Source organism: Pinus tabuliformis, chromosome 7, assembly GCF_031772625.1.
Source record: "Pinus tabuliformis cultivar Carrire ecotype Pingquan chromosome 7, CPIR1, whole genome shotgun sequence".
Classification (NCBI taxonomy): Eukaryota; Viridiplantae; Streptophyta; class Pinopsida; order Pinales; family Pinaceae; genus Pinus; species Pinus tabuliformis.
This window is the reverse complement of record NC_142293.1, coordinates 934,442,645-934,467,477: the sequence shown is the minus strand read 5'-3', so window position 1 is coordinate 934,467,477 and position 24,833 is coordinate 934,442,645. Positions and strand designations below refer to the sequence as shown.

General features: G+C 39.1%; 1 protein-coding gene across 12 annotated transcripts in view; it reads left to right on the top strand.

Moving 5' to 3' along the window:
* The window catches only part of LOC149250709 (agmatine deiminase-like), a 270,021-nt gene that overhangs the window by 134,624 nt on the left and 110,564 nt on the right, over positions 1-24,833 (top strand). For all 12 annotated transcript variants that reach the window (XM_089459211.1, XM_089459210.1, XM_089459209.1 and 9 more), the window contains 6 exons: positions 3,927-4,040; positions 4,225-4,314; positions 4,451-4,514; positions 4,733-4,788; positions 4,946-5,024; positions 5,250-5,384. In XM_089459211.1, the coding sequence (XP_089315337.1) occupies positions 3,927-4,040; positions 4,225-4,314; positions 4,451-4,514; positions 4,733-4,788; positions 4,946-5,024; positions 5,250-5,384 (538 nt within the window). The remainder of the gene's footprint in view (positions 1-3,926; positions 4,041-4,224; positions 4,315-4,450; positions 4,515-4,732; positions 4,789-4,945; positions 5,025-5,249; positions 5,385-24,833) is intronic.

The following is a 24,833-nucleotide window of genomic DNA, read 5'->3' as shown; positions in this document are numbered from 1 at the left end:
GCAAGTAGCAAGACAAACCTTTAAATCCTGAATGAGACCATGAGATTGACTTTGAGTCAAAACCACACACATTTCTATAAGGCCTTGTAGTTTGCAATTGTAAATGATTAATGACCTTTAAAGGCATCACACTAGCAAAAGCATAAGAATCAAACATAGAATTATGAAGAAGTAAATTATTCACAACGAATGTGAGAAAGAAAGGCACATGCCCTCCATTCTTTGGGTCATAATGCATAGTTTGTAAAATCATGAAAGGGTCCTAAGATTCTTTATCAAAGTTAAAGAATTTATTCTCTTGGTCTCTTTAAGGAGCAAATTTAGTTAATTCAAGAATAGGTACAAAGACATTTATTTTGGTAAGAACATTACGCAAATCAATATTCAAGGCAACATCATCATCTTTCTGGAGTACAGGGGGGGTGGGATCAAAATTCAAAGGTAAAGATACTTTAGTCCATCTTTTTGTTGGGCCATCATTATTGCTTGGTTGAGAATTCTCAGGTGTTTATTCCTTCTTGTATATTGCAACCCCTTATCGAATTTGTCCCATGTTTCCACAACATTTATGTCCATATTAGGGAATTGACACATCCCTTAACAAGTTCCTCATGTTGTTGTTTAGTAACATGGTAAGTTCTATTAGGCAAAACAGATTGGACATGGGTCACTAATTGAATTCAAATGTTCAGAATGTTCTTCCTCACATCCTTGATTGTAAATGCAGTCATTCTCTCTATGTGATTCACAACAATAATGACACCAAGCATTATCTTCTTGATTAATCACATCTATAGGATCTAAGGAATACTGTGTTGAGGAGGATGTCTATTGCTGTTAGAATCTTGGTTCCTTCTTGGTGGCTTATTGTTACAGAATCAAGGCCTAGGAGGATAATTTGGACATGGTCCTTTGTCCATTTCTGGGATGGTCAATCTATTCATCATAGTGAGTTTCCCTTGAAGAATCTCATTGATTACCTTCCCAAAATTTTGAGCAAAAGAGAATAATTCATTTTGGGCAGGATCAACATGATTCATGGATCTAGGTCTGGTCTCAACTTTAGCCCTAGAGTTAGAGAAAATATCAACTTTGGAAGCTAAAAGGTTCTTTTCAATATTGGTAGCATACTCGTTAGCTTGGGCGAGCGTAGTAGGACCTTTACCCCTCAACACAAAATCAAATTGCTACTCGAAAGCATTAGTATATTGCCTAGCTAGGATACCATCCACAAAGGTGGTCCAATGCTTGGCGCATTCTTTCAAAGCTACTTTCACAACCTATGAGTCATTCACGACCTCCCAACAGTTGAAAGGGCATCATGAGCTTGCTGGATCCTTGTGAGGTAAGATGTTATGGTCTCTGATTTGTTCATCTTGATGCTGTTTAATTTTTCCCATAGTATCATCTTCCTGTTTTCGTCTGTGCTTTGATAAAGAGCGGTTAGGGCTACCCACATCTGATGCGTTGTATCCTTCCTTGATATGTGAGGAATTATGTGATCCCTCACATCATCCAAAATTATACTCATCCCTTTCACATCCTTCTGATTGTGCTCAACTACTTGGTTTGGATCCAAAGGAACCTGGATAGCTGTGTTCACAAAATTCGACAAACCATTCATTTTTAAAACTATGGTTATTTGCTGCTTCCAGGGACTGAAGTTAATGGCCCCATCCAACTTGTCTTCATATCTCAAACTACTCAGTGATACCACCTCACAAATCGACTTAGTAACTTGGCCACAAAACTGTAACTGCAAAATTTAAAAATAATTCTATTGCTGTAAAAAGAAGAAATTCACTGCAGCAAACCAAGTGATCTGGATCTCTCTTTCAGAGTTTTCTAGAGTTCTGATACCATGTTAAATCTCCTAATACCAGCCAAATTTGTCTTCTTGCAACAATTATTTATTCCTAGAAATTTATTTTATTACCCAATTTTTTTTGAATTGTTGAAAAATAAAATTGATAGTATTTTAACTTCTAGAAATTTATATGCAGTGGAAATAAATACAGAGAGAGATCAATCACACATTACAATCGATAAACACCCAAAACAATTCTCCTTCATTAAATCTTAGGAAAATCAGAGTTTCGACCCACAAAGAAATTACAAGGAAATATGCATTGATTGAAACCTGCAACTCGACCCCACTAGAAGAAATCGGCCCTAGGAATTTCGATGCCACTGAAAATTAGCCTTTGAAGAAATTCAGCCTGGAGAATTTTGTCCCACCTCTCACCAGCAACTCGGCCTTGCACCTTCCTCTCGAACAGAGCCTCTGTGCCTCAACAAATTTGGCCTTGGCAAATTGGCCTCCAACAATTTGACCTCCTCTTCGCTTCAGCAATTCGGTCCTGCAATCTCCAGTAATTCAGCCTCTTGGAAATGCTCCTGAATCAACCTGCACTCTTCCTTCTCTTGCTCTTAGAGAAAATCACTTTCTCCATTTGTGTGTCTTCACCTCTCCCTTAGGCTTTTTTTATAATCTTCATCAAGCCCAAATCCCTAACTCTAATCTCCCTTCTAGAAGATCTAGGAGATGAACAATTGAGATCATTTCTAAATCACTTAAATAATTTCATTATTTATCCTTAGAAATTGACTTAATAGTCCACAATAATTAATTGACTTTAATTATTGTACTTTTCCCAAGTTAGACTTAGGAAAGAAGACATAAATCACTTACTCCATAAAGCAAGCACCTAAAGAGGCGATAAATCATTTTCTACATGCTGAGACACCAAGCCTATGCAAAATACCTTCTGAAGCTACCACTAGCTTCAACTAAAGTTTCATTGGTGTCAGATCTAAATCAACATATTGTATCATTAAAAGGTCCAAGTTGCAACACTTTGGAATCTGGACATTTAGTTGCCATGCCTGCCAAATATTCTTGAGAATACGAGTCTGAAATTTTAAAATACTGGCTTCACCTCTTCAGTATATGAAAAGAACTTAGCCTATACAGTGTAAACAATTTTATCAATACAATAGATCATTGTTTCTGAGATTGTAAATGTTTCAATTTTTTACTACAATTCTGTGTTATCCATATTTTCTCTGAACTGATTTTCTTACTAATATATTTTCAGAGGCTGCCAATCTAGTTTACAAAATAATATTGATCGGATTCTCTCTATTGTCCTGAGAGGAGCGAATTTGGAAGGGACATTGTATTCAGCTATAACCACTATAGAGATTTTTATCCAAAAGTTTGTGTTAGAAAAACGATATACCTTTTCTGGAAAAAATAGAACTTGATTGTGGTAGGTAAACAAGTCTGCACGAATGTTGTCAGATTCGGACTCTTTTAAGACTTGGCTGGCCTGTGATTTGGGAAGACACGGCAGACTCTTTTCAGACTCTTCCAGACTTGGTAAAGAGAAAACAATACTCAAAATATGCGCTAGTGAGTTTCAGAGGAGTGGCAAGTGGAGAGTATGACAGAAGAGTCTCTAAGGGTTACTCTTTTCAGCAGTGACTTGGCAAGACTCCGCAAGACTCGGGAGTCCAATAAGAGTCTGACAGCACTGCTCTGTACATTACAGTCATTGCTTGTATTGAGATTAGACTAGCATAGATCCATTAAGCACTGAGAAGGATAAATAAAATCCTAGGTAAAAACCTCTTCTTGCTCAGAAAATTTGGGATTAAGATAGATCTACGCTAGTCTATTTTTATTTAATGTTGGTGTTCTTTTGACATTACAGCTTGGATGTCAAAAACTTTTTCATTTTAGTTTAGGCATGTTACATTACATGATGTGACATGTCTCATTCACTCCAGGCTGTAGTTGTGCTTTCACTTCTCTTGGTAAAATTAATTCCCTAAGATGTCAGGAATTAGATTGTTGCTTGAAAATTTCAATCTGTTATATGCAATTTCTAACATCGAATTTTTTGAAATTCAAAATTGCGCAGGAACGTCCTGATAATTGGCGTGAAAATGGCTTGCATGGTCAACGCGTCTTTGCTGAGGTGGCTTCTGCTATCTCAAAGTTTGAGAATGTTACAGTCTGTGCTAGTGTGGCGCAGGTTGATAAAATTATTTGAATCTGACTTTCTTTTTCTAGAAGATGAATTTCATACATTTTGGGACTCTTCCGAAGATCTGATCTTTGTTGAGGTTAACAAACTCTTTTGCTCTTTAAATATGGCATTAGTCTTCCAAAAAGGATTTTCTAACGACTTTGCTTTGCACCCTTCTCTTGGAGTGAAGTGGGATAGTGCACGGGCTCAGCTACCAAAAAACATTAGGGTATTGGAGATGAGCATGAATGATGCTTGGTTTAGGGACATAGGACCAACAGTAAGTTTAGATATCTCATTGTTTCTCTTGGAGAAATATGCTAAGATATTCCTGGTTCTGCATAGAATTGTATTCATTGGTTCTCTTTTCATCTTAGTCCTAAGATGCATAACCAGTCTGACGTTTCCAAATGAAGTTTGTCGTGTGTGATAGGACTTCGAGTGTTGCAGGTATTGATTGGAACTTCAATAGTTGGGGTGGTATGTATGCATCCTTATGGGTCATCTTTTCAGTTGTTTTATAGATTTTTAAGGATAGGAGGCATTATTATATTATTTACATGTCTGGGTCAGGTTATTTCCTCTTGAACAGAAAGTATGATGCTTATGACAAAATTGTCTCTGACTTGACTCTTTATTTTAATCTCTTATTAATATTTTATTCTATCGAAGATTTATACAAGATGTTGTGTCTACAGGGGCTGAAGATGGCTGCTATAAGGATTGGAGCCTTGATAACCTTGTTGCTAGAAAGGTAAAATGCGAAAAGCTAAGCTTGTTCACACATTTTCTTTTGAAAGGCAAATAGTGTTACAATATTAGAAGTACAAATATAAGGTGATGAAATACATATACATGTGAAAGTAGTTCATATTAGTTTATGGATTGTAAGGCTGCTGTTAACCATACAGATCATTGAAGTTGAGAGGCTTACAAGGTTTCCACATTCCATGGTCTTGGAAGGGGGTAGTATTCATGTCGATGGAGAAGGCAAGTTAGTTTATTGTCTCTCTCTTTCCCATGTTTGCTAGGGAGCTACCACCTTTTGGTGCCTTAGATGTACATGCTAGTTTTAGTCTGGAAACAAGAACTGTCATCATTGATTGCCCAATTCTTTCGTAGGTTCTCGAGTATAATCATATCTTTCATTCCTAAAAGTTGTGTGGAAAGTTCTTGAAGCCATGTTAATTTATTATTTTATTTGGCTTACAATAGGAACTTGCATCACGACAGAAGAGTGTTTGCTTAATCCAAATCGCAACTCTCACCTTACAAGAGAGGCAATTGAGCATCAATTGAAGCAATACCTTGGGGTTACCAAAATCATTTGGCTTCCATGGGGTTTGTATGGTATGCTCTGAATTCTGTTGTGGCATTTTTCAAATATCTTTATTTGTACAACCATACTGTGCTTTTCTCATTTTCAAAAAGCATTTATCATTTGGATCTAGATTCATTTGGTTGGAGACATAATATAATAAATTGCTTGATGCTTATTTAATTACATTGGAAAAGTTGCAAGCTACTATCCAGAGTCAAGATAAGATGATCTGACATCTGCATATAAATTGAATTAAATGGAATAAAAAATGGTTAAAACAGTAAGAGATTGTAACTATTAACGTAGTGAGAGGTCTTATCGAGTAAAACTGAGCTTGGCAAATTCAAACTCGTATCTTAACATTCTGTACATCAATAGAGAGCTCAGGTTTGACTGATAATAGTAAGCACACATTTTGTACGGCAGGTGAGACTGAATATTTTAGAAAACAGTAAAACTAGCTTGAATGTGATGTCTTGCTTCATCCATAATGCCTTGGAGAGATCTTATAACTATTTAAACCTTCTTGTGTATTCAGCACGTCAAGAGTGTTTGGACTTCTGCAAGAATACTGTGCGTTGACGGTTGAACAGAAACTTGTGCTGCATAAGATTGTCAGATCATCATGTTTAAGAATAATGCTTCCTCCGAAAACTGTTTAGAGCTATGATATCTTGTATCTGCTAAAAAATGTTTCCAGGCCTAAATTCTTATTCCCATGGAATCACTCTAAAGGATGCCATATTATTATAAGATGTGAATTACTTCTGCTCATTTTTGGGTAGCTATACTTATTATTTTTTGCTATTTGCAATCCATAGCATCTGTACTTCTTGTGGTCTTTGATTAACCTTTGTTTATTAGAATAAGGTTGTCAAGACTCAACATAATATTCATTGATGTGAATTAGATTGAGGGTGACAAGTCCAGTATTTCATTGAAATGATAATTTAAAAAAAGGGTTCTAACATCTTGAAACACACTCCCCTCTAGGTGATGTCTAGCAAATATTACATCGTAAAGTTAAATCAACTAGGAAAATCCCACAAAGGAAACACAAATCATCCCACCATAGCAACATCAGAAGAGAAGTGGACATAAAGAAATGCTAACCCCATCTAATCAGTGTGTTCCCCATCACACATCCAACACACCATGTAGAAAACCCCATCCTAGTGACACCAACATCATACATCAACACACCACATCACTGAAAACATCAACAACATCATGAAACATCTACCACCTAACATCATCATCCAACCCCTTGGGGGTCTAGAACCATCATTCATATCCAAGATAGGCATATATGCCAAGCCACCATAATGAGATAGGATGCCCCACATCCATCAAAAGTGCAACCAATGGGTAAGCTGAGCACATGTGAGAAGACCACCAAGCAACAAGCACAATTGTCTTGCCAAGGCCAAGGGAGACTCCCCCAAAACCAAAGATCTCCATTAAATTATCCAAGGCTATGATGGAAAGGGCCTCCATAAAGATGAATTCCCTTAAATCAGTCGAAAAGCTCCAAGGAATTAGCAAGAAATGTCCACATATGTGATGAAAATCACAACATGGAACCTCATATAATATGAGGTGTAAATGGGGATGATTCACATGGCATAACCACCTCTTTATTTTATCATTATTTGACTTGTCACATGAGTTGGTTATGAGATATTGTTATTGTATTGTTTTCCTTGGAGAAAAACACGGATTTAGATGTCTCCAATATTATTTTATCATTGTTCTTGGAGAGATTAGTGGGTCTTGGAAATCAATTATTATTTTATTGTAAAAGGAGATGTAGTTGCATTATATGTAAAAAGTAGCTCTCTCTATTTGTAGTCTTTTGCAATTTCCACCCCTTGGGGTTTAATGGATATATCTTTGATGGAGCATGTGTGATGTGTTAGGGTTTCTTTCCAATCAAGGTGCGGCTTATTGTTGCATATGATTGTAGAGTTGCATGTACTTTCTATTGATTAGCAATTTGTGAAAGGTACATTTATCTTGATCCATTTCCTTATATTATTTAACTACTTGTCTTGAAGATGGACCCAACTATGGGTTTCGAAACGTTGACAAAAAACAATGCAACTATGGATCTTTCAATCATTAATGCAATCTCATACTGTAGAAGTCTCAGAACTTACATCTATCATACTGGAAGGGTTTTGTGTGAGGACTTCTCCCTCCATTGACCCTTTGTTGTCTTGTCTATGGACTATTATCTTGTATCTTACATCTACATGAGTGATTGCTAGGTTAATACTCCATGGTAAGGTGCACTTGATTGGCAATGTTTTGATGTGGTACTTGAAAGCCCTCCTCCTAGTATTCCTTTATTATCATTTCACCAATGTTAAGTTTTTCTTGTGGCATGCATATTGATGATGATGATGGTGGTGGTGGTGATTAACATCCACTAAGATTGAATATGGTCTAAGTCTTAGCCTTATAGTCCTTGTATTCTTAACCTTTTTTTGAGCTTGCCCTCTTGGATTATCTTCTTGACTCCATTTGTCATTGTTGGATTGGCACTGTTACCCACCAAAATGGGTAACCCCATAGGGGAAAACTTTTCTCCTACATTGATAGCCAACTGGACGACCATCAACCCAATAGCTATTGTCAGTCACTATTTGACGGTGATATGCCATGTGCTTTCGCCATTTGCATAAGCTTTGTGCCTCTCACAATTTGGCATTTACACATGGATGAAGGTGGGCTACTATTCAAAAGGTACTTTTATCATTTTGCAATCAGGTGCTTATACTTGTTTGTTTTGGGCATTTAGTATCGATAACAGGGTGATTTGGAAGGTTGACAGATCTTGACCGCAATTTTATTCTCTCACCTTACTAGGTGGGTTAATCTTTAGCCCTAGTCCAGTGGGACTTCCCTTAAGGCCTTAGGCTTTTAGGAGGGGCACTACTTGGAGAGCCATGATTGAGATAGTGTGTCCATATCCCCTATATCATATTTAACACTTTCCATGCCACTTTACAAGCCCCATATCTCACCTCCATTCTTCGAGTCCAATGTGTCATTGATTCTTTGGGATTTGGCATTTACACATGAATGAAGGTGGGCTACTATTGAATAGGTACTTTTATCATTTTGCAATCGGGTGCTTATACTTGTTTGTTTTGGGCATTTAGTATCGATAACGAGGTGATTTGGAAGGTTGGCAGATCTTGACCGCAATTTTGTTCTCTCACCTTACCAGGGGGGTTAATCTTTAGCCCTAGTCCAGTGGGACCTCCCTTAAGGCCTTAGGGTTTTAGGAGGGGCACTACTTGGAGAGCGCCACGATTGAGATAGTGTGTCCATATCCCCTATATCATATTTAACACTTTCCATGCCACTTTACAAGCCCCATATCTCACCTCCATTCTTCGAGTCAAACGTGCCATTGATTCTTTGGGATTTGGCACCCATATGTTCACATTCCTTGAGTAGGGCTTGAAAACTTTGCCCTAAAGGTTGATGTAGCTAAAGCCTAAAATAATGAAAAAACATATCATACGAAAGAAAAAGAAGAAAATCAAAATGCAAAAGATCGCCAAGACATAAGTTTAGGGCATTGGAAAATGCCTAGAATGAGCTCTACCCTCTTGATATGGCCATCACGCGGTTCCTAGGCACATAATGCTCCTTTACATCAAGAGGAACCCTTGCATGTCGCAACCCTGATGAGCGATAAACTGACTCATCTTAAGGGGTAATAAAAGTGCTATATCATAAAAAGCAAGCTCTAACCCTTAAGCTATATGTGGCAATACAAGGAATAATCAAAGAAGAAGTAAAAGTCGCACAAGAGGGGTGGAAAAAGCAGGTTGAGCGGGTAATCCATGCCTCCACGATTTTTCCTTCCCTTACATTTATACACTCAGGATGTGGACACCCCATCAACCGATCCCTTTGACCATGGTACTTGGCATGAAGCCTTCTCCCCTTCATTATCACCATATTATACACTAACACCTATTGATTGAGGGGTGGACCTTGAAACTATCACTTCCCCTTGACGCTGGAAGCACCTGATAGGGTTGACCATTAGCCACCCTTACTAAGGGAGGAAACACCTTTGTGAGGACTTCGTCCAAACTCTAGATATTAGAAGGTGATCCTTGTTTTAAGTATTAATAAGCCCTTAACATTCGAGTTTGGTCCACCTAGATGCATACATGATCTTAGTCTTTGATGGATGGTTGTTTTCACTTGAGTCCATGTTGTTTTTGGGTCCTGTTGTTGCCCAGATTGTACAGGCACCGTGACAACGCTCAGGACGGGGTCTATCACTTTGATCCCCACCCACTATGTTTTAGTTGTCCCCCAACAACAGGTTATGGGGGGTAGTCCCTATGAAATGAGGCGAATGAAGACAAGTTGGAAACCGACTTGTTTGGGAGACATAGATGAGTGGCCTAGCCACTTGGTTGAAATTAAGCAAGATTATTGAGTAGATTTAGATTTTCTCTTATGAGACTAGTGCCTTAATGGAGTCACAAATTCTTGCTTTCTATAAATTTGAAACAAATGACCAAATAGACACCCACTGCTTGAATGTTTGACCAACCTATATGATATGCAACACCTAGGACCTATGTGAGATGCAATGATCTTGGTAAATTTAATTAGATGCCTTTTCTAAATGTAACCTTTTCTCCAACTGTTTTGAGAAGCAATTCTCGAAGTAAGTTGTGAATGGAAGCCAACAGGAAGCAGGCAATGGCCTGATTAACGATACCTCCCCCTGTGTTCCAGTCATCCAATGCCTCTGGCGCTGTAGAGACTGTGGCTTTGAAGTCTGCAAGGTTACTGTGTTAACTACTAGGAGAAACTGAATCTCTCAAGCTAGTGTGAAAAGGGTTGCCCTATATCTCTATCAACCTTTAGAAAATGCTTCAAAAAAATTATTTTTCAGTATGCCCTAGCGAAGATTTAATCCACCATATAAAAACTAGAAATCCAAACAAGATGATCCTTGCTCATAGTCTGTGAACTTGGAGACCAAGGATTGAGTACCTGCAAACACTATGTATTATCTCAAAATATATCAAGTAAAACACTACATAGGAAGCCCGTAGTCAATACATACCACAGTTCAACGAACAAGAACACCTCGAGTTGCATCCCAAAGTCTTTTATTATAGTAGAACAACGATACAATAATTTACAAAATGCTTCAACAACAATTCTAGCCAGAAATCAAGATGACTAGAGACTCAAATGACTCTAATTTATAGATAAATTCTTAAAATGGAAAACTAACGGCTAGTTTCTTTGATCCTTGTCAAAATATTCTTGGCCGTTGATAAACACCTCAAGATTTTTTAATCTTGGCCCTTGATTTTTTATTTTTGAGGAATTTTCGAATTTATCATTTAACTCCACATTAATTAGCTCAAAATTAATTATTTTGGGCTAATTTCCTCAAAAATTTGACTTTGACTTAACCACCAAGGCCCAAGGGTCCATTTTTGGTTAATTTTAGGCAACAATGTTATGTTCTATGCTTTAGAGCAATTTTACTTCAATTTCTTTATTAGCCCAATATCAATATCCAGTTTAGCAATCCCATCACAATGATAGTAAAATGCAGATATAACATAAACATAAACATAAGAAGTAGAAGACAAGCCAAGACAGGAGGACACAAGATGTGGCACCAGCCAGGGACAAACCCCAATGTGGAGAAACCCTTGATCAATTCTTCTTTTAGTCTTCAATAGTTTAGTAGAGAGAGATAGTACAATTTACAAATTCTGAGAATTTATGACAACAACAAAAGAGCCCTAACCAAAAAAGTCAACGCTGGTCAACAAGGCATATTTGACCCTTAAAGATTTAGCCAATTTCAGTCAATTTCGGCCTCCAAACAACAAGATGAAACAACCCTCAAAACAGTGAAATTCAGCCTAGTCAAAGTCTGGTCAAACAGTCAACTTGCGGTCAGCCCTAACCACAGTTAACACTGGTCAAACAAAGGTCAAACAACCTTGGATTTCGTGCCTAGAACTGCGGCCTACCCAAACAAAAATTTCTCACACAAAAGCACAGTCAAAGATGGTCAATGCAGTCAAAGCAACCTTTTGGAAATTCGGTCAAACTTGGTCAACACTAAAACATGAAATTGCCCTTCCTTTCCTTCGCATGTGTGGAGAGAGAAGCTGCCCAGAAATCTGTACCCAATCAAATGAGGAGAGAGAGAGATGTGTGAAGATGAGTGTGTCCAAATGAGGATGAGGTATCATGTATTTATAGGCTAACATTGAGGATGAATAAAAGTGACTGTTGGGCTTCTGAGCCTACATGAGTTTGCTGGCCGACCTTGACAATTTGTCCATAATCAAAATAAATTCATAACTTCATTTGTACATGTCAGAATCGGATGATTTTTAGATCAATCCTACACCTCTTGGAGAGAGGAATGTAAGAAAAATATCAACTGTCATAAATAAGTTGACCCATGTGGAGTTTGGCCCTAGCTACCAATTTAAAATTTTTTTCCTTAAAATATGCAATATTCCTTTGGTGGAGGACCTTTAAAAATTGACTCTTTTAAGACCCACAATTTAAATTTGACTGAAATTAATTAATTTTCCGGCTTAGGATTATTTTTATTTTGCCAAAAATATTAATTAATTTACACATGAGGGGATTTAATATTTTTCCAACCCTCTAATACATAAGATTTTACATTTATAAGACTCAAAAAGAGAATACACATTAGGCCTAGACCCTCAAGACACATAACCCATCTGTGACACAACATGATCTAGTAGACCAAGTGATTTGTAATAAAATAATTAAGCCAACTAGCTTAAATTATTCCCAAACCACTTTTACATTAGACTCGACTAAAACACTAGGACTCACCTAAGATTTCGACAATAAATTTCACCCCAACTTTGGGGGTTTAAGCTGGAGGGGAAAAACTCTTTTGATTAGCCGTGTTTAGAAACATAGGTAATCAATGAGGTTAAAAAACGTCCTAGGATGAAATTCGTAATCAAAATTATAGGCTTACCTAGGTTGTTACATAGAATCAAGGTCTTACTAGGATCATTTACATCATATAACGTGCAGAATGGGGTGACCATGACACATGAACTGCTGATAAGTGATTTGATCCTATTGGAAAAAATTGGCACTTTCGCTTCCTTGGAACTTTGACAGTTTGAGTGCAACATCTGACTCCATATGGGGACACGTTGCTTCCCTGAAGGAATGTGAGAACCCCAGAATCACGCATCCAAGAAAACAAAAGTCCATCAAATAGATATCCATTCAACATCGAAATCATATGCATATATAGAAATATATCGCTGGGACAGAAAAATCTACTCTAATAAATTGAAATGTAAACGACATAATATAAATGCTGAAAGTAAAACTATCTAACTGACATGAAATAAAAAGGAATAGGGTTAGAGATACTATACAAAACGATGCCCTATGGCATCAGATGTCATCAACATGGTGCATACTGAGCATCTGCTAACTCTCTGGCAAGTTTATGGGCTGCTTCTCGGATGTGCCATGCTGAATTCTGAAAATGCTAGGACTGTGACTCATCCGAATATCAAGCTGCTCTCGGCCATCAGATGCATCAAACTTCTTCCTTTTTCTTTTCTTTTGCCTTTTACTTTTCTTCCCAGTGGGATGTGATGTCAATAATGAGACCACTGTAGATTTCTTGTCCTGATTTTGATAATGTTTGGATGAAGGATCTGAAGAATCTGAAGTATGCCCAACCTTATTTTGTATGTACTTGGTCAAAGGTGACACATAAGCCTGACCATTCTTAGCTTCTTTTTCAATTTCGGTACTTCCAACTGACCTGTATTGAGTGGGGCAAGTAACCTCCTGGCAATGAGATGAGACTACTCTGGCGGATCAAGAGGCTTGTGATCTGTCATAGACTCTTTGTTTCTTTCATTATTTGATCCATGTTGAAGTTCCTGTACCTGTATCTTTTCCATTATTTGTAGTTTATTCTAAAGAGTGATCTTTTCAATTCTCATGGCACCCATCTGATCTGAGTGTTCAAGCTTCATAGCACTGATTTCTTTGGCATGGCTTTCCTCCATGGTCAACAACTTATTCTGGAGACACATCTGACCAACTTCCATATTTTTTATTACTTTGTCATGATCTGTTTTTATGGCAATCAAATGATTCTACATACTAGACTTCATAGCCTCCATCTCTCGAGCACACTTTTCCTCTATGGTAGCCATTTGATTAGAGTGATTAGTTTTCATGATCTTTACCTCCTCATCATGCCTTTCCTCTATAGCTGACAACCTGTTCTGAAAACCGATTTTCATGTCTTTTATTACTTTATCATAATTTACTTGAATGGAACTCATTTCTTCTTTATGATTTGCTTCCATAGTGATCAAATGGTTTTGCATGGCGGCCACTTGATCAAAGTGATTGACCTTCATGCTTTCTAGCTCTTCATCACGTTTTTCTAATTTGGTGAACAAGGTTTTTATATCCCTGGAATGATCTGCCTAGTCTAAATGTAACCTTCTCCCCAACTGTTTTGAGAAGCAATTCTCAAAGTAAGTTGTGAAATGGAAGCCAACGGGAAGTATTTAGTGGCCTGATTAACAATACCTCCCCCTGTGTTACACTCACCGAGTGCCTCTGGCGCTGCAGAGGCTGTGGCTCTGATGATTGCAAGGTCACTGTGTTAACTGTTGAAAATAATACCAAGGAGAGGTGTTACTAGGCATTTATCCCTTTTAGCCTAGCAGACAGATTAATGACTTTTGACTTGGTGACATTTATGAGTTATATTAATGTCATGGGTGGAAGAGATACTTAAAAGTGGTGTACCATGTACTTTTTCTAATATTAAAGTCACTTGTACTTTATAAAGTGACTTTATGTTTTGACTTTATAAAGTGACTTTATGTTTTGACTTGGTGAATTTATGAGTTATATTAATGTCATGGGTGGAAGAGATACTTAAAAGTGGTGTACCATGTACTTTTTCTAATATTAAAGTCACTTGTACTTTATAAAGTGACTTTATGTGTAAAGTACATAGTTCACTTTTCTAATATTATAGTGAGTTGAGAAAATCACTTTATGAGAAAATTAGAAAAAGATATACATCTTGAAAAAGGTGCTAGGAGGCTTTTAAGTAATGGGGCCAATGTATGAGAGGGTTCATTTGGGAAAGGTGATCTCAACCACACATCTTGAGATTTGGAGATTAAATCTCAACCATTTAATCCTAGGGTTAGGGATTCAATCTTTTCCAAAAGACAAAAGGAGAAAAGGGAGACTCATTCTTCACTTCACACTTGAGAGAAGGAGAGGAGAAGAGGAAAGGAGATCTTCAAAGAGAAATAGTTGCAAGAGAAGGAGAGTTCGATTTGCTAAGAGGGAGGCAGCCATAGGAAGCTCGAATCCCAAGGATGAAACTGTACAATTTGCTGCACAGATTTCAAGGAGGCAACATGGAATTCGAAGGACAACAGCGTGAAAATCGAGGAGCTGGGCACAATTTCAAGGAGGTTTTGAGCACACATTTCAAGGAGGAATCAAATCAGAACAGGCCCGAAATTCGAGGCAGAAATTTCGGGAAGTCTGCTCCAGGCAACGCAAAAATCGAGGAGGTTTCCAGCTGCTGTTTGGCATGAATTTCTAGGAGTTACAGTTAGTCTTCTGCACATAAATTGAGGTTGTATTTGCACATATTTCGAGGCTATTTTGGGCACAAAAATCAAGGCTGTTTCAGCACAGATTTTGAGGCAGATTCTTGAGCACAAAAATCGAGGAGCTGAGCTGTGTAAAAGTGTAGAAAATTCTGGGCACTTAAATTTGTGAAAATCTGAAAAATATCAGTGGGCACAATTTTCCAGATTTGCATTTAATGCTTCAGCGGAAGGGAGATAAGCACTGTGTTTAATTTTTATGTATTTAGACTAATTTCTCAAGCAATAAAATCCTCTTTTGAAGACCAGTTTTCCCCAAAAGGCTGTGGGGTTTTTCTGGGGTCACCTTGATAACAAATAAGTCTCTCATGCTTGAATGCTTGCATAATTTTTGATTTAATTAGTTAGGGTGCAGATCATTAATTTTCTACATGGTATCAGAGTTTAGTTGAGCGAAGTTGAGGCTCAGATTTACATTTTCAGTCAGCTGATAAAGAGGGCAGCAAGCTACCAAAGTCTTCAAACAGTGAACCATACCTTTGAAACTTTCCCAGAAACCCAAAGATTTCAGCAGTTCAGAGGGAGAGTGGTTCAAGCTTTCATATTTGCTTCATTTGGTTGGTTGTGGGGTCATGGCTACTGGGTTGAGAGTAGAGGACAGATTAGTGGGGGCTGAAAACTTTGGCCCATGGAAGAAGAGGATTATGCTTTTACTGGAGGAGGTGGAAGTGTGGGATATTGTACAAGCAATTGTGCAACCGCCCACTGATCCAACTCAGTTGGTAGAGTTTACTAAGAAAAATGTGAAGGCAAAGAGGATCCTTCTAGATGCCATCAAGGATCATTTGTTCCCTCATGTTTTAGGAATGACATATGCATATCAAATGTGGGAGTTCTTGGTCTCTTTGTACGAGAGTTCTAATGAGAACAAGAAGATGGCGTTGAGACAAAAATTATGCAACACCAAGATGACCAAGACCGGCAGTGTTACATCTTTCCTCACCAGAGTCTCACAGGTGAAAGATGAGTTGGCTGCTATTGGAGAGACTATTCCAGAGGAGTAGTTGGTTTGCATTGCTTTGGAGGGGTTCACTGAGAAGTGGGATAGTTTTATCCACAACTTGGTGGCTAGAGAGCATTTTCCTGGATGGAGGAGGATGTGTGATGATTTCCTTCAGGAGGAGATCAGGAGAAGCATGCGTAGTGGCAACAAGAGTGGTGGGGGGGTGAAGAGGAGAATGTTGCTCTTGTGGCAAAGGGCAAGAGGACAAAGAAGATCAAGAAGGGGTCTTCCAGTGGAGCAAAGTAGGATACGGGGAACCAGAAGGCTAAGGACATGAGCAGAGTGAAATGCTTTGCTTGAGGGAAGACGGGTCACTATGCCGTACAATGTTCCAACAAGAAGGGTAAGAAGAACCAAGGAGTTGCAACTACAACAGATGTGGATGAGTTTGCAGCTATGTTTGACTCAGAGTGTGCTTTGGTGGTGAGTTTAGCCACTCATGTCACATCTTCACGTGTATGGTTCATAGACAGTGGAGCATCCTGCCATATGACCAGAGTTAGAGAGCACTCACGGGCATTTTGGAGGATGACATTGACTTGGAGGTTGTGCTTGGCGACAACTCCAAAGTCAAGTCGGAAGGTGACAAATGTTCTTTATGCTCCAGGATTGAAGAAGAGTTTGATATCAATATCCAGCTTGGAGGACAGGTCGTATGAGGTACTATTCTGAAAGGGACAAGTGCTTTTGTATCCTAGAGGATCCAGTATCGAGTCTGCGCGTGTGATTGGAGATCGTAGCGGGAGACTATATAGACTCATGTTTCAACCTCTTCCAGCTATGGTGGCTTAGACTAGTAGTAGTGGTTTATATGAGCTGTGGCACAGGAGGATGGCTCACTTGCACCATGGAGCTTTCAGAATGTTGAGGGAGATGGTTACCGGGTTGCTAGATTTTAGCACTGATCATCATGATGTGTGCAGGGGGTGTGCTTTGGGAAAGTACACCAAGACACCTTTCCAGAGCAGTGACAGTAGAGCTGCAGGTGTCCTTGATTTGATTCATTTTGATGTATGTGGTCCCATGTCCCATGTCTCATTGAGCGGATATGAGTACTATGTGACGTTCATTGATGACCACTCTAGGAGGACCTGGATTTACTTTCTAAAGACCAAGGATGAGGTCTTCCGGCGATTCCAAGAGTTTAAGGCTCTTGTGGAGAACCAGACAGGGAGGAAGATCAGGGTGTTGAGATCAGACAATGGGGGTGAGTACACTTCAGTAGAGATGAGAGACTTTTGTGGGAGTGTTGGCATAAAGAGGGAGCTCATTGTGCCTTATAACCCTCAACAGAATGGGGTGGTAGAGAGGAAGAACAAGACCATTGTGGGTGCAACTAGAGCGATGCTACATGATCAAAGTTTACCTTTCTTCTTGTGGGTCGAGGCGGTTAACACTGCTGTTTATTTGTAGAACCGGAGCCCACACAGAGTCTTGGGGAGCAAGACTCTTGAGGAGATATATACCTGCAAGTGTGAAAATTCCTACACTCAAAGGAACCCCTACTGCAACAAATCTGAATCTACTTCACCTACTTGATTTTTAATATACATTAACCAAGTTATTCTTCTGAATACTGAAGCAAATTACTTCTGCAACCTACACTTATTAAATATTTGATCTCATGAAACAGAAAACAGAGCAAAGAACAAGATACATAGGACACACTTATTTTTGGACACTCCCCAGAAAAACCCAATGCGGGAAAACCGGTGCAGTAGCTCTGAGGGTTTTATTATTATGTAGGAGAAATATCTGAATACAAATCTATGATGCTCATTTAGCAATCCTTTACAGAGAAAAATACTGGCGGAAAATCTGAGGAGTTTTACCTCACTTCACCTGGTAGAATTCTGGCTGATCCGGCACAAAACTAGCTAAGCCCTGACTATTTCTGCGCTGGCTCTACGTCAGCCCTGCGTCAACTTCCCCTGTTGTTTTGATAGTTCCGGCAGTTCTCGACAGTTTCGGCTGTTCCAACAGTTCTGGATTCTGCGTGATAGGCAACTTTTCTGCGTCAGCTCTCCTGGCTATTGCGCTGCCTCTTTGCAAGCTCTCTCCACCTCTCTGTTCTGTATTTTTTGAAAATTCCTTCTCCCGGATTCTCTTTGCCCCTCAGCTGCAAGATCTCCCTAACCGATTTTCCTCTTGAGAACTTCTCACCTCAAAAAATCGATTTCCTCAATCTCTCTGTGTGTTTCCAAATGAACCCTAGGCCTCCATTTTATACTTTTCTTGTTGAGTCTTCAATGGTCGAGATTAAGTCCCTAATCAAAGGCTAAGATTAAAACATGACTTGTTCCGCCTTCTAGATCATTCTCACCCATATTTTGATTAATACCCATTAATATTTTAATTTCCCTAACTTTAGACTTAGGGACCCCATTAAAAATATTAATTATTTTAATAAAATACAATTTGGGTGGAATTTCACCAAATGGTTTGTGAGTTCTTTAGAGCTCATGTGCCTTAGCCTCTCCACCATTTTTCAAGGCTAGAACACTTCTGATGCTACCAAAAACTAACAGCGAGAAGCTGGAAGTTGGGCACACTAGGATTTTTGGGTGCCTTACATATTCACACGTCCTTGAGGAGAAGAGGACGAAGCTAGAACCCACCGCAAAGAGAGGTATACTGATGGGTTATAGCGAGACCAGCAGAGCCTACCGCATATACCTTCCTACACAAAGGAAGATTGTCTTGAGGTGGGATGTGAGATTTGAGTAGGAGAGGGCTTTAAGGAGGTCTCGGGAGATTGATCAGGTAGAGAAGCAGGCTCCTCAGCAGGGGCGACACCACAGGTTTCAGGAGCATCAAGTGGTACACCAAGATCAAGAGGTTCACGTTCTTCAGGGGTGACAGGTTCACAAAGCATAGCTTTGTCTGGTACTGGATTACGTGGTGTAGGTTCATCGGGCACGGTATCTCAGAGTTCAGGATCTCCTTTAGTTAGTTCAGAGCCTTCCTCACTAGGAGGAGAGGCACTAGATGAGGATTTTCCCATACCTCCACAGGAGACTCCTGTAGGGAAGTGGAAGGAAGAGGAAGCCAAGATGGCTTCGACAGACCCTGAAGGAGGCTCAAGAGGTAGTGGGGAGACCCAAGTGGTCAATGAGGGAGAGCATACCGCCAGAGAGGTTGGGTGGCTTCGTGGTAGATGTTGTAGAGACAAAGCCAACTTATTTTGAGGAGGCCACTAGACAATAGATCTGGAGGGATGCCATGATGGAGGAATATTCTTCTATCACGAAGAATGATGTTTGGGAGGTAGTGCCATGTCTTGATGGGAAGTTAGTTGTGACTTCCAGGTGGCTCTACAAGATCAAGCATGCTGCAGATGGCAGCGTTGAGAAGTTTAAAGCTCGATTTGTGGCGTGGGGGTTCTCACAGGTAGAGGGAGTTGACTATGAGGAGACCTTTGCATTGGTTGCTCGTTATACTTCCATTAGAGTAGTTATATCTATAACAGTTGAGATGGGTTGGCAGATTCACCAGATGGATGTGAAGACCACCTTTCTCAATGGTGTTATACAGGAGGAGGTGTACATTGAGCAGCTTGAGGGCTTTGAGTTGCATGGGAGTGATTCTCATGTATGTAGGCTGAAGAAAGCCTTATATGGACTGAAGCAGGCACCGAGGGCATGGTACGAGAGGATAGATGCCTACTTGCAGCAATTGGGTTTCTAGAAGAGTGATGCAGATCCAAACCTATACTTTATTTTGGTAGGTGATGATCCACTCATTCTGGTACTATATGTGGATGACTTGTTTATTACAGGGGAGGACAGTCTCATCTAACATTGCAAGAGAGATCTTGCTTCAGAGTTTGATATGACTGATATGGGGTTAACGCATTACTACTTGGGGATGGAGGTTTGGTAGGAGGATGGGCACATCTTTATGGGCCAGGGTAGGTATGCAGGAGATATCTTGAGGAGGTTCCATATGGATGGTTGTAGGCCTATGGCTACTCCTATGATCATCAACTGGAAGAAGCTGTATGATGTTGATTTGGAGTTTTTTGGATCCCACCTTGTATTGTCGGTTGATCGGTTCATTGATGTATCTGGTCAACACTAGACCAAATATTTGTTTTGCAGTCAATACATTGAGTCAGTATATGATGGAGCCCAAGTACACTGGGTGGCTGCAAAACTTGTGTTGCGATATTTGCAGGGTACAGTGGATTATGGGTTGGATTATGTTTGATGTGATGGGGTTAGATTGATTGTTTGCACGGACTCAGATTGTGCTGGTGTGAAAAATCGGTTACCCGATTCCTTCTACATCAAACTGATTATATTTCACCTACTTGTTAAATTAATTGAACAAGTTACTTGTAGTTTTCTACGACAAATACTGAAATACATACACTGCAACATACACCAAAATAAACTGCGGAAACTAAATACAACACAAGAGAGAAATAAATATCAAACACATCGACATAGTTGTTTTTGGACAAATGTCCCCGAAAAAACCCAATATGGGAAAACTAAAGCAGCAACTGAGGGTTTTATTATTATACAGTAGTTTTTTCTGAATGCAATCTCTGGATGCCCTACTGGCTATCCAATACAAAGAATATCACTAATAGAGAGATGAGTGAGATTACCTCACACTATGACTGGAGATCTTGGCTGATCCAGTCACTAAATGGCCAGCCCCTGGCTGCCTCTACATAGTCTCTATGCAATCGCTGCGTAGGCCCTGCGTCATAGCTACTGGGGTCTGCGTCACTCCTCCCGACTGATCGATTTGCCTTTGAGACTTCGACTTCTGCCCTCTCGGTCTTACACCTCGGCCTCTGGCTCTAGAAATCAACTCTCCAGCAAATTTACGGATTCCTTTTGGGCTTCTGCGTTGCCTCTGCGTGGCCCTGTGTCAGCCTCTCTAGCTCTGCGCTGCCTCTACTAGATCTCTCTCTGCCTTCTCTGCTAAGTATTTCCAGATCAGGAGAAATCTCTAATCAGAACTATCCCTGCCCTTTACTGCAAAAGATCACTTCGTATTCTCTTCTTGACAACTGCCGTGCTTCAGAAATTCAATCTTAATAAAGAGTTTAGACTTCTGTGATCCATACTTGATTGTGAGAATGATTTCAGCAAAATCACATAGAGAATCATTTGTCGATGCGTTTCGAACCAACTAGTGTGGTTCATCGTCAGGACAAGTTGAGGAACAATTCTAAGCGAACCGTTAAATGGAGCATGCAGGTCCTTCAATGGCTATATGAATGGGCAATGGTTAAAAAGACCCTTAACGGCTAGATTAGACCAGGGCCTAGGGGAAAGGGTCAGGGTTTGATAAATTATCCAAAAATATAGTCATTAAAGAGACCATGGTTCAATTTATTACCATAATTATTAACTTCAAATAAATATTAATAATTTAATAATAGACTAGGGTAATTTTTTTTTGTAAATTCTATTTTATTATTTATCTATTTATTAATTTATAATTTTATTAACATATATATATTATTATAATAATAATAATAATAATAATTTATTTATTTATTAGTTGCAATATTATTATATTAACATCAAATTATTAAGATATTGTTATTAATAGTAATCTTATTGTATTAACCTTTAGTAACATTATTATATTAACTCCAAGCTAATATTATTATATTAATTTCAAATTAATATTATTAATAATATTAGTCTAGGTTAAAATTTCTAATATATTAACAATAGACTAGGGTAAATATTTTTTTATTTTTATTTTTTTTATTTTTATTTTTATTTTTTTCGTTCCCTCATATATTATTTATTTATTTTTTAATTAATAATTTTATATATATTATTATTATTATTTGATTTTTTAATTTTTTTTAAGTTGCAATATTATTATAATAACACCAAATTATTAAAATATTATTATTAATAGTAATATTATGGTATTAACCTTTAGTAATATTATTATATTAACCCCAAGCTAATATTATTATATTAATTTCAAATTAATATTATTAATAATATTAGTCTAGGGTAAATTTTATAATATATGAGCAAAATGAATAATATTACAATTTTAAATTACTAATAATACAGGTCTAGGGTGAATAATTAAGATTATTGATTACTAAAGAGACTAATGTTATTAAAAGAGCGATATTATTATTATTAAACCCATTTTAACATAAGAAAACAACGTCCAGCTAAACAAACCGAGAGGGGTCAGGGGAAGAAGAGGCTAAGGTAAAAGGGCTGGGATCCAACATCTACTAATCTTCCAGCTGTCATCCCTATTGAGATTCAAAGGTCTTTTTTCGATCTCAAGGGCTTCCCTCAATTTACAATGGTGAAATTGTGCAACTCTAGCGATAACTTGAGCCTCTTCGATACAAACTTGATGTTTAGTCTTCTTCCGATCTCTACTCGATGTGTTTTCCAAATGCCCCTCAAGCCTCCTCTTATAATCCTTCTGTTGAGAATCGACAGCCCAGATTAGATCCTAATCAATGGGTCAAATCATTTTGGCTTGATCCTCGTCTTCTTTTAGAAGTTTCACCCACAGTTAGATTAATACCCCTTAATTATTTTAATTTCCTAAGTTTAGACTTAGGCACCCATTAAAAATAATTAATTATTTTAATAAAACTCTCCCGATGGAATTTCCCAAAACGATATTGTGGAATGCATGTGTCCAAGTCTCCCTGCAAATTTTGAGGCTGAGAGCACATCCGATGCTACCAAAAATCAACACTCCCTCTTAGCGAGGAATGTGCTTTAGTAATGCAACTTGCTGAAGCATCACCCTTCTCTGTAACATCTCCCTCTGCGTTGTTGATGTCTGACATCTTTGCCCACCAACTACTACGCAAATGCTGCATCTGTACTGCTGCTGACACTGCCACTGCCAACACTGCATCTGTACTGCAACTCCCTCTCAAATTCTGCATCCGTGCTGCTGTTGGCCCTGCCATTGCCTGTTGATTTGGGGTAGCATCGGATGTGCTCTAGCCACGAAATTTGGTGGAGAGGTTGGGGCACACGAGATCTCCAATACCCAGAAAGGGTTGGGGCAGATTCTAAACAGATCAAGAGATATTAAAATAATTAATATTTTTAATGGAGTCCCTAAGTCTAAACTTAGGGAAAATAAAATATTAATGTGTATTAATATGAATCTGTGTTAGAGTGGTTTAAAAGACATGGATCAAGCTAGATCTAATCTTAGCCGTTGATTAAGGACTTAATCTCTGCCGTTGAGATGTCAACAGGAAAAGTATAAGCAGAGGCTTGAGGGTCACTTGGAGGGCACACCAGATGATTAGTCATTCTATTCTCTAGAGTGGGGTTTGCTAAGAGAGATAGAACCAGTGATCGGGAGAGCAACTGAGGGGCATTGAGTACAAAGAAATAGAGAAGGCAGAGATTGTGCCAGGAGAGCAGCGCAACAACGAAGGAGAGTGACGCAGAGCCAGTAAGGGCTCACGCAGGGCCACGCAGCCGTAGCCAAGTGCTACGCAAAGCACCAGAGGGGCCATCGTGGCTGATGCAGGGCCTCCCAGAGTTGACGCAGGGCCTCCTGGGGCTGACGCATGGCCAGCGTGAGATAGAGAGGGGCTGACGCAGTCCAGATTGGGCAGACGCTGGGGTTGCAGAGCAGTTTTGCGCTGAAGAGTTGCCGGAAGGATTTTCCTCGGTTTCAGCCAGGAGATTTCTCTCAAACTGTGAGGTATAGCTGCTAAGGAAATTCTTTGTTGGGTAGGCCAGTTTCGGCACCCAGATTGTACTCTGATATTTCTTAATAAGAAAACTCTCAGATAGCTGCACCAGTTTTCCCGCATTTGGTTTTTCCGGGGACATTGGTCCAAAAATAATGGTGTCATGTGGTGTGTTTGTTCTTGTTTCTTTTAGTTGCTGATCTGTAATATGTTGAGCATGCACTGATGTTTATTTTTAGTATTTACTTTGTAAATAACTTGTTAAAGAAAAAATAACAAGAAGGTAGGAATAAATCAGAAAAAGTGCATGAAGGGTGTCTAAACTAAGTAAACTTAGAAACTTCAACACTGCCAACACTGCATCTGCACTGTATCCTTCTCCAATTATCACTGCCACTGCATTAGCAACATAAAAGCATCCCAAATTACCGAATTGGTGTTCAGTATGATGCATCTGTTGTTGGAGTTATGACTGCTACTAGTCTTTACGCTATCTTTTGAAGCCTCTGTGCTGCTGCTAACCTCCACTCCATGCCAACTGCATTGCTGCCAACTCTAGCTCTGCGCTGCTCAGTCTCTAGTGCTCCTAGCCACTGCAACTGTCACTCTGACACTCCTTCTGCATCAACTGACCTGTTCCATCCCGCTACTTCTGATTTGGGCTCCTGTAGCAAGGTATTGATCCAAGAGGTGGACTCCTCAAGGATCCTGCCCATTTGTAGTTCTTTTGAACTACAGTTCTATATCACCCCACCTCTGGGCGATCATGGCAAACTCCTCCTCCTCTATCTGTGCGGATGCAGCCTTCAGATCATGCTTCTCGTCCTTGTCCTTCTTCTTGAGAGGACATTGTGTAGCGTAGTGACCCAGTTTGCCACACCGGAAGCACTTGATCTCTGAAATATCTATCTTTTTCTTCCACTGCTCTTGCTGCCCCTTAGATGCGAGTGTTGCATTCTCATCCTCCTCCTTGGGCTTCGACCCACTGCTGCTGCTACTACTGTCAAGCTTGCACTTGACTAATTCTCTCCTCATCTCTTCTTGCTGA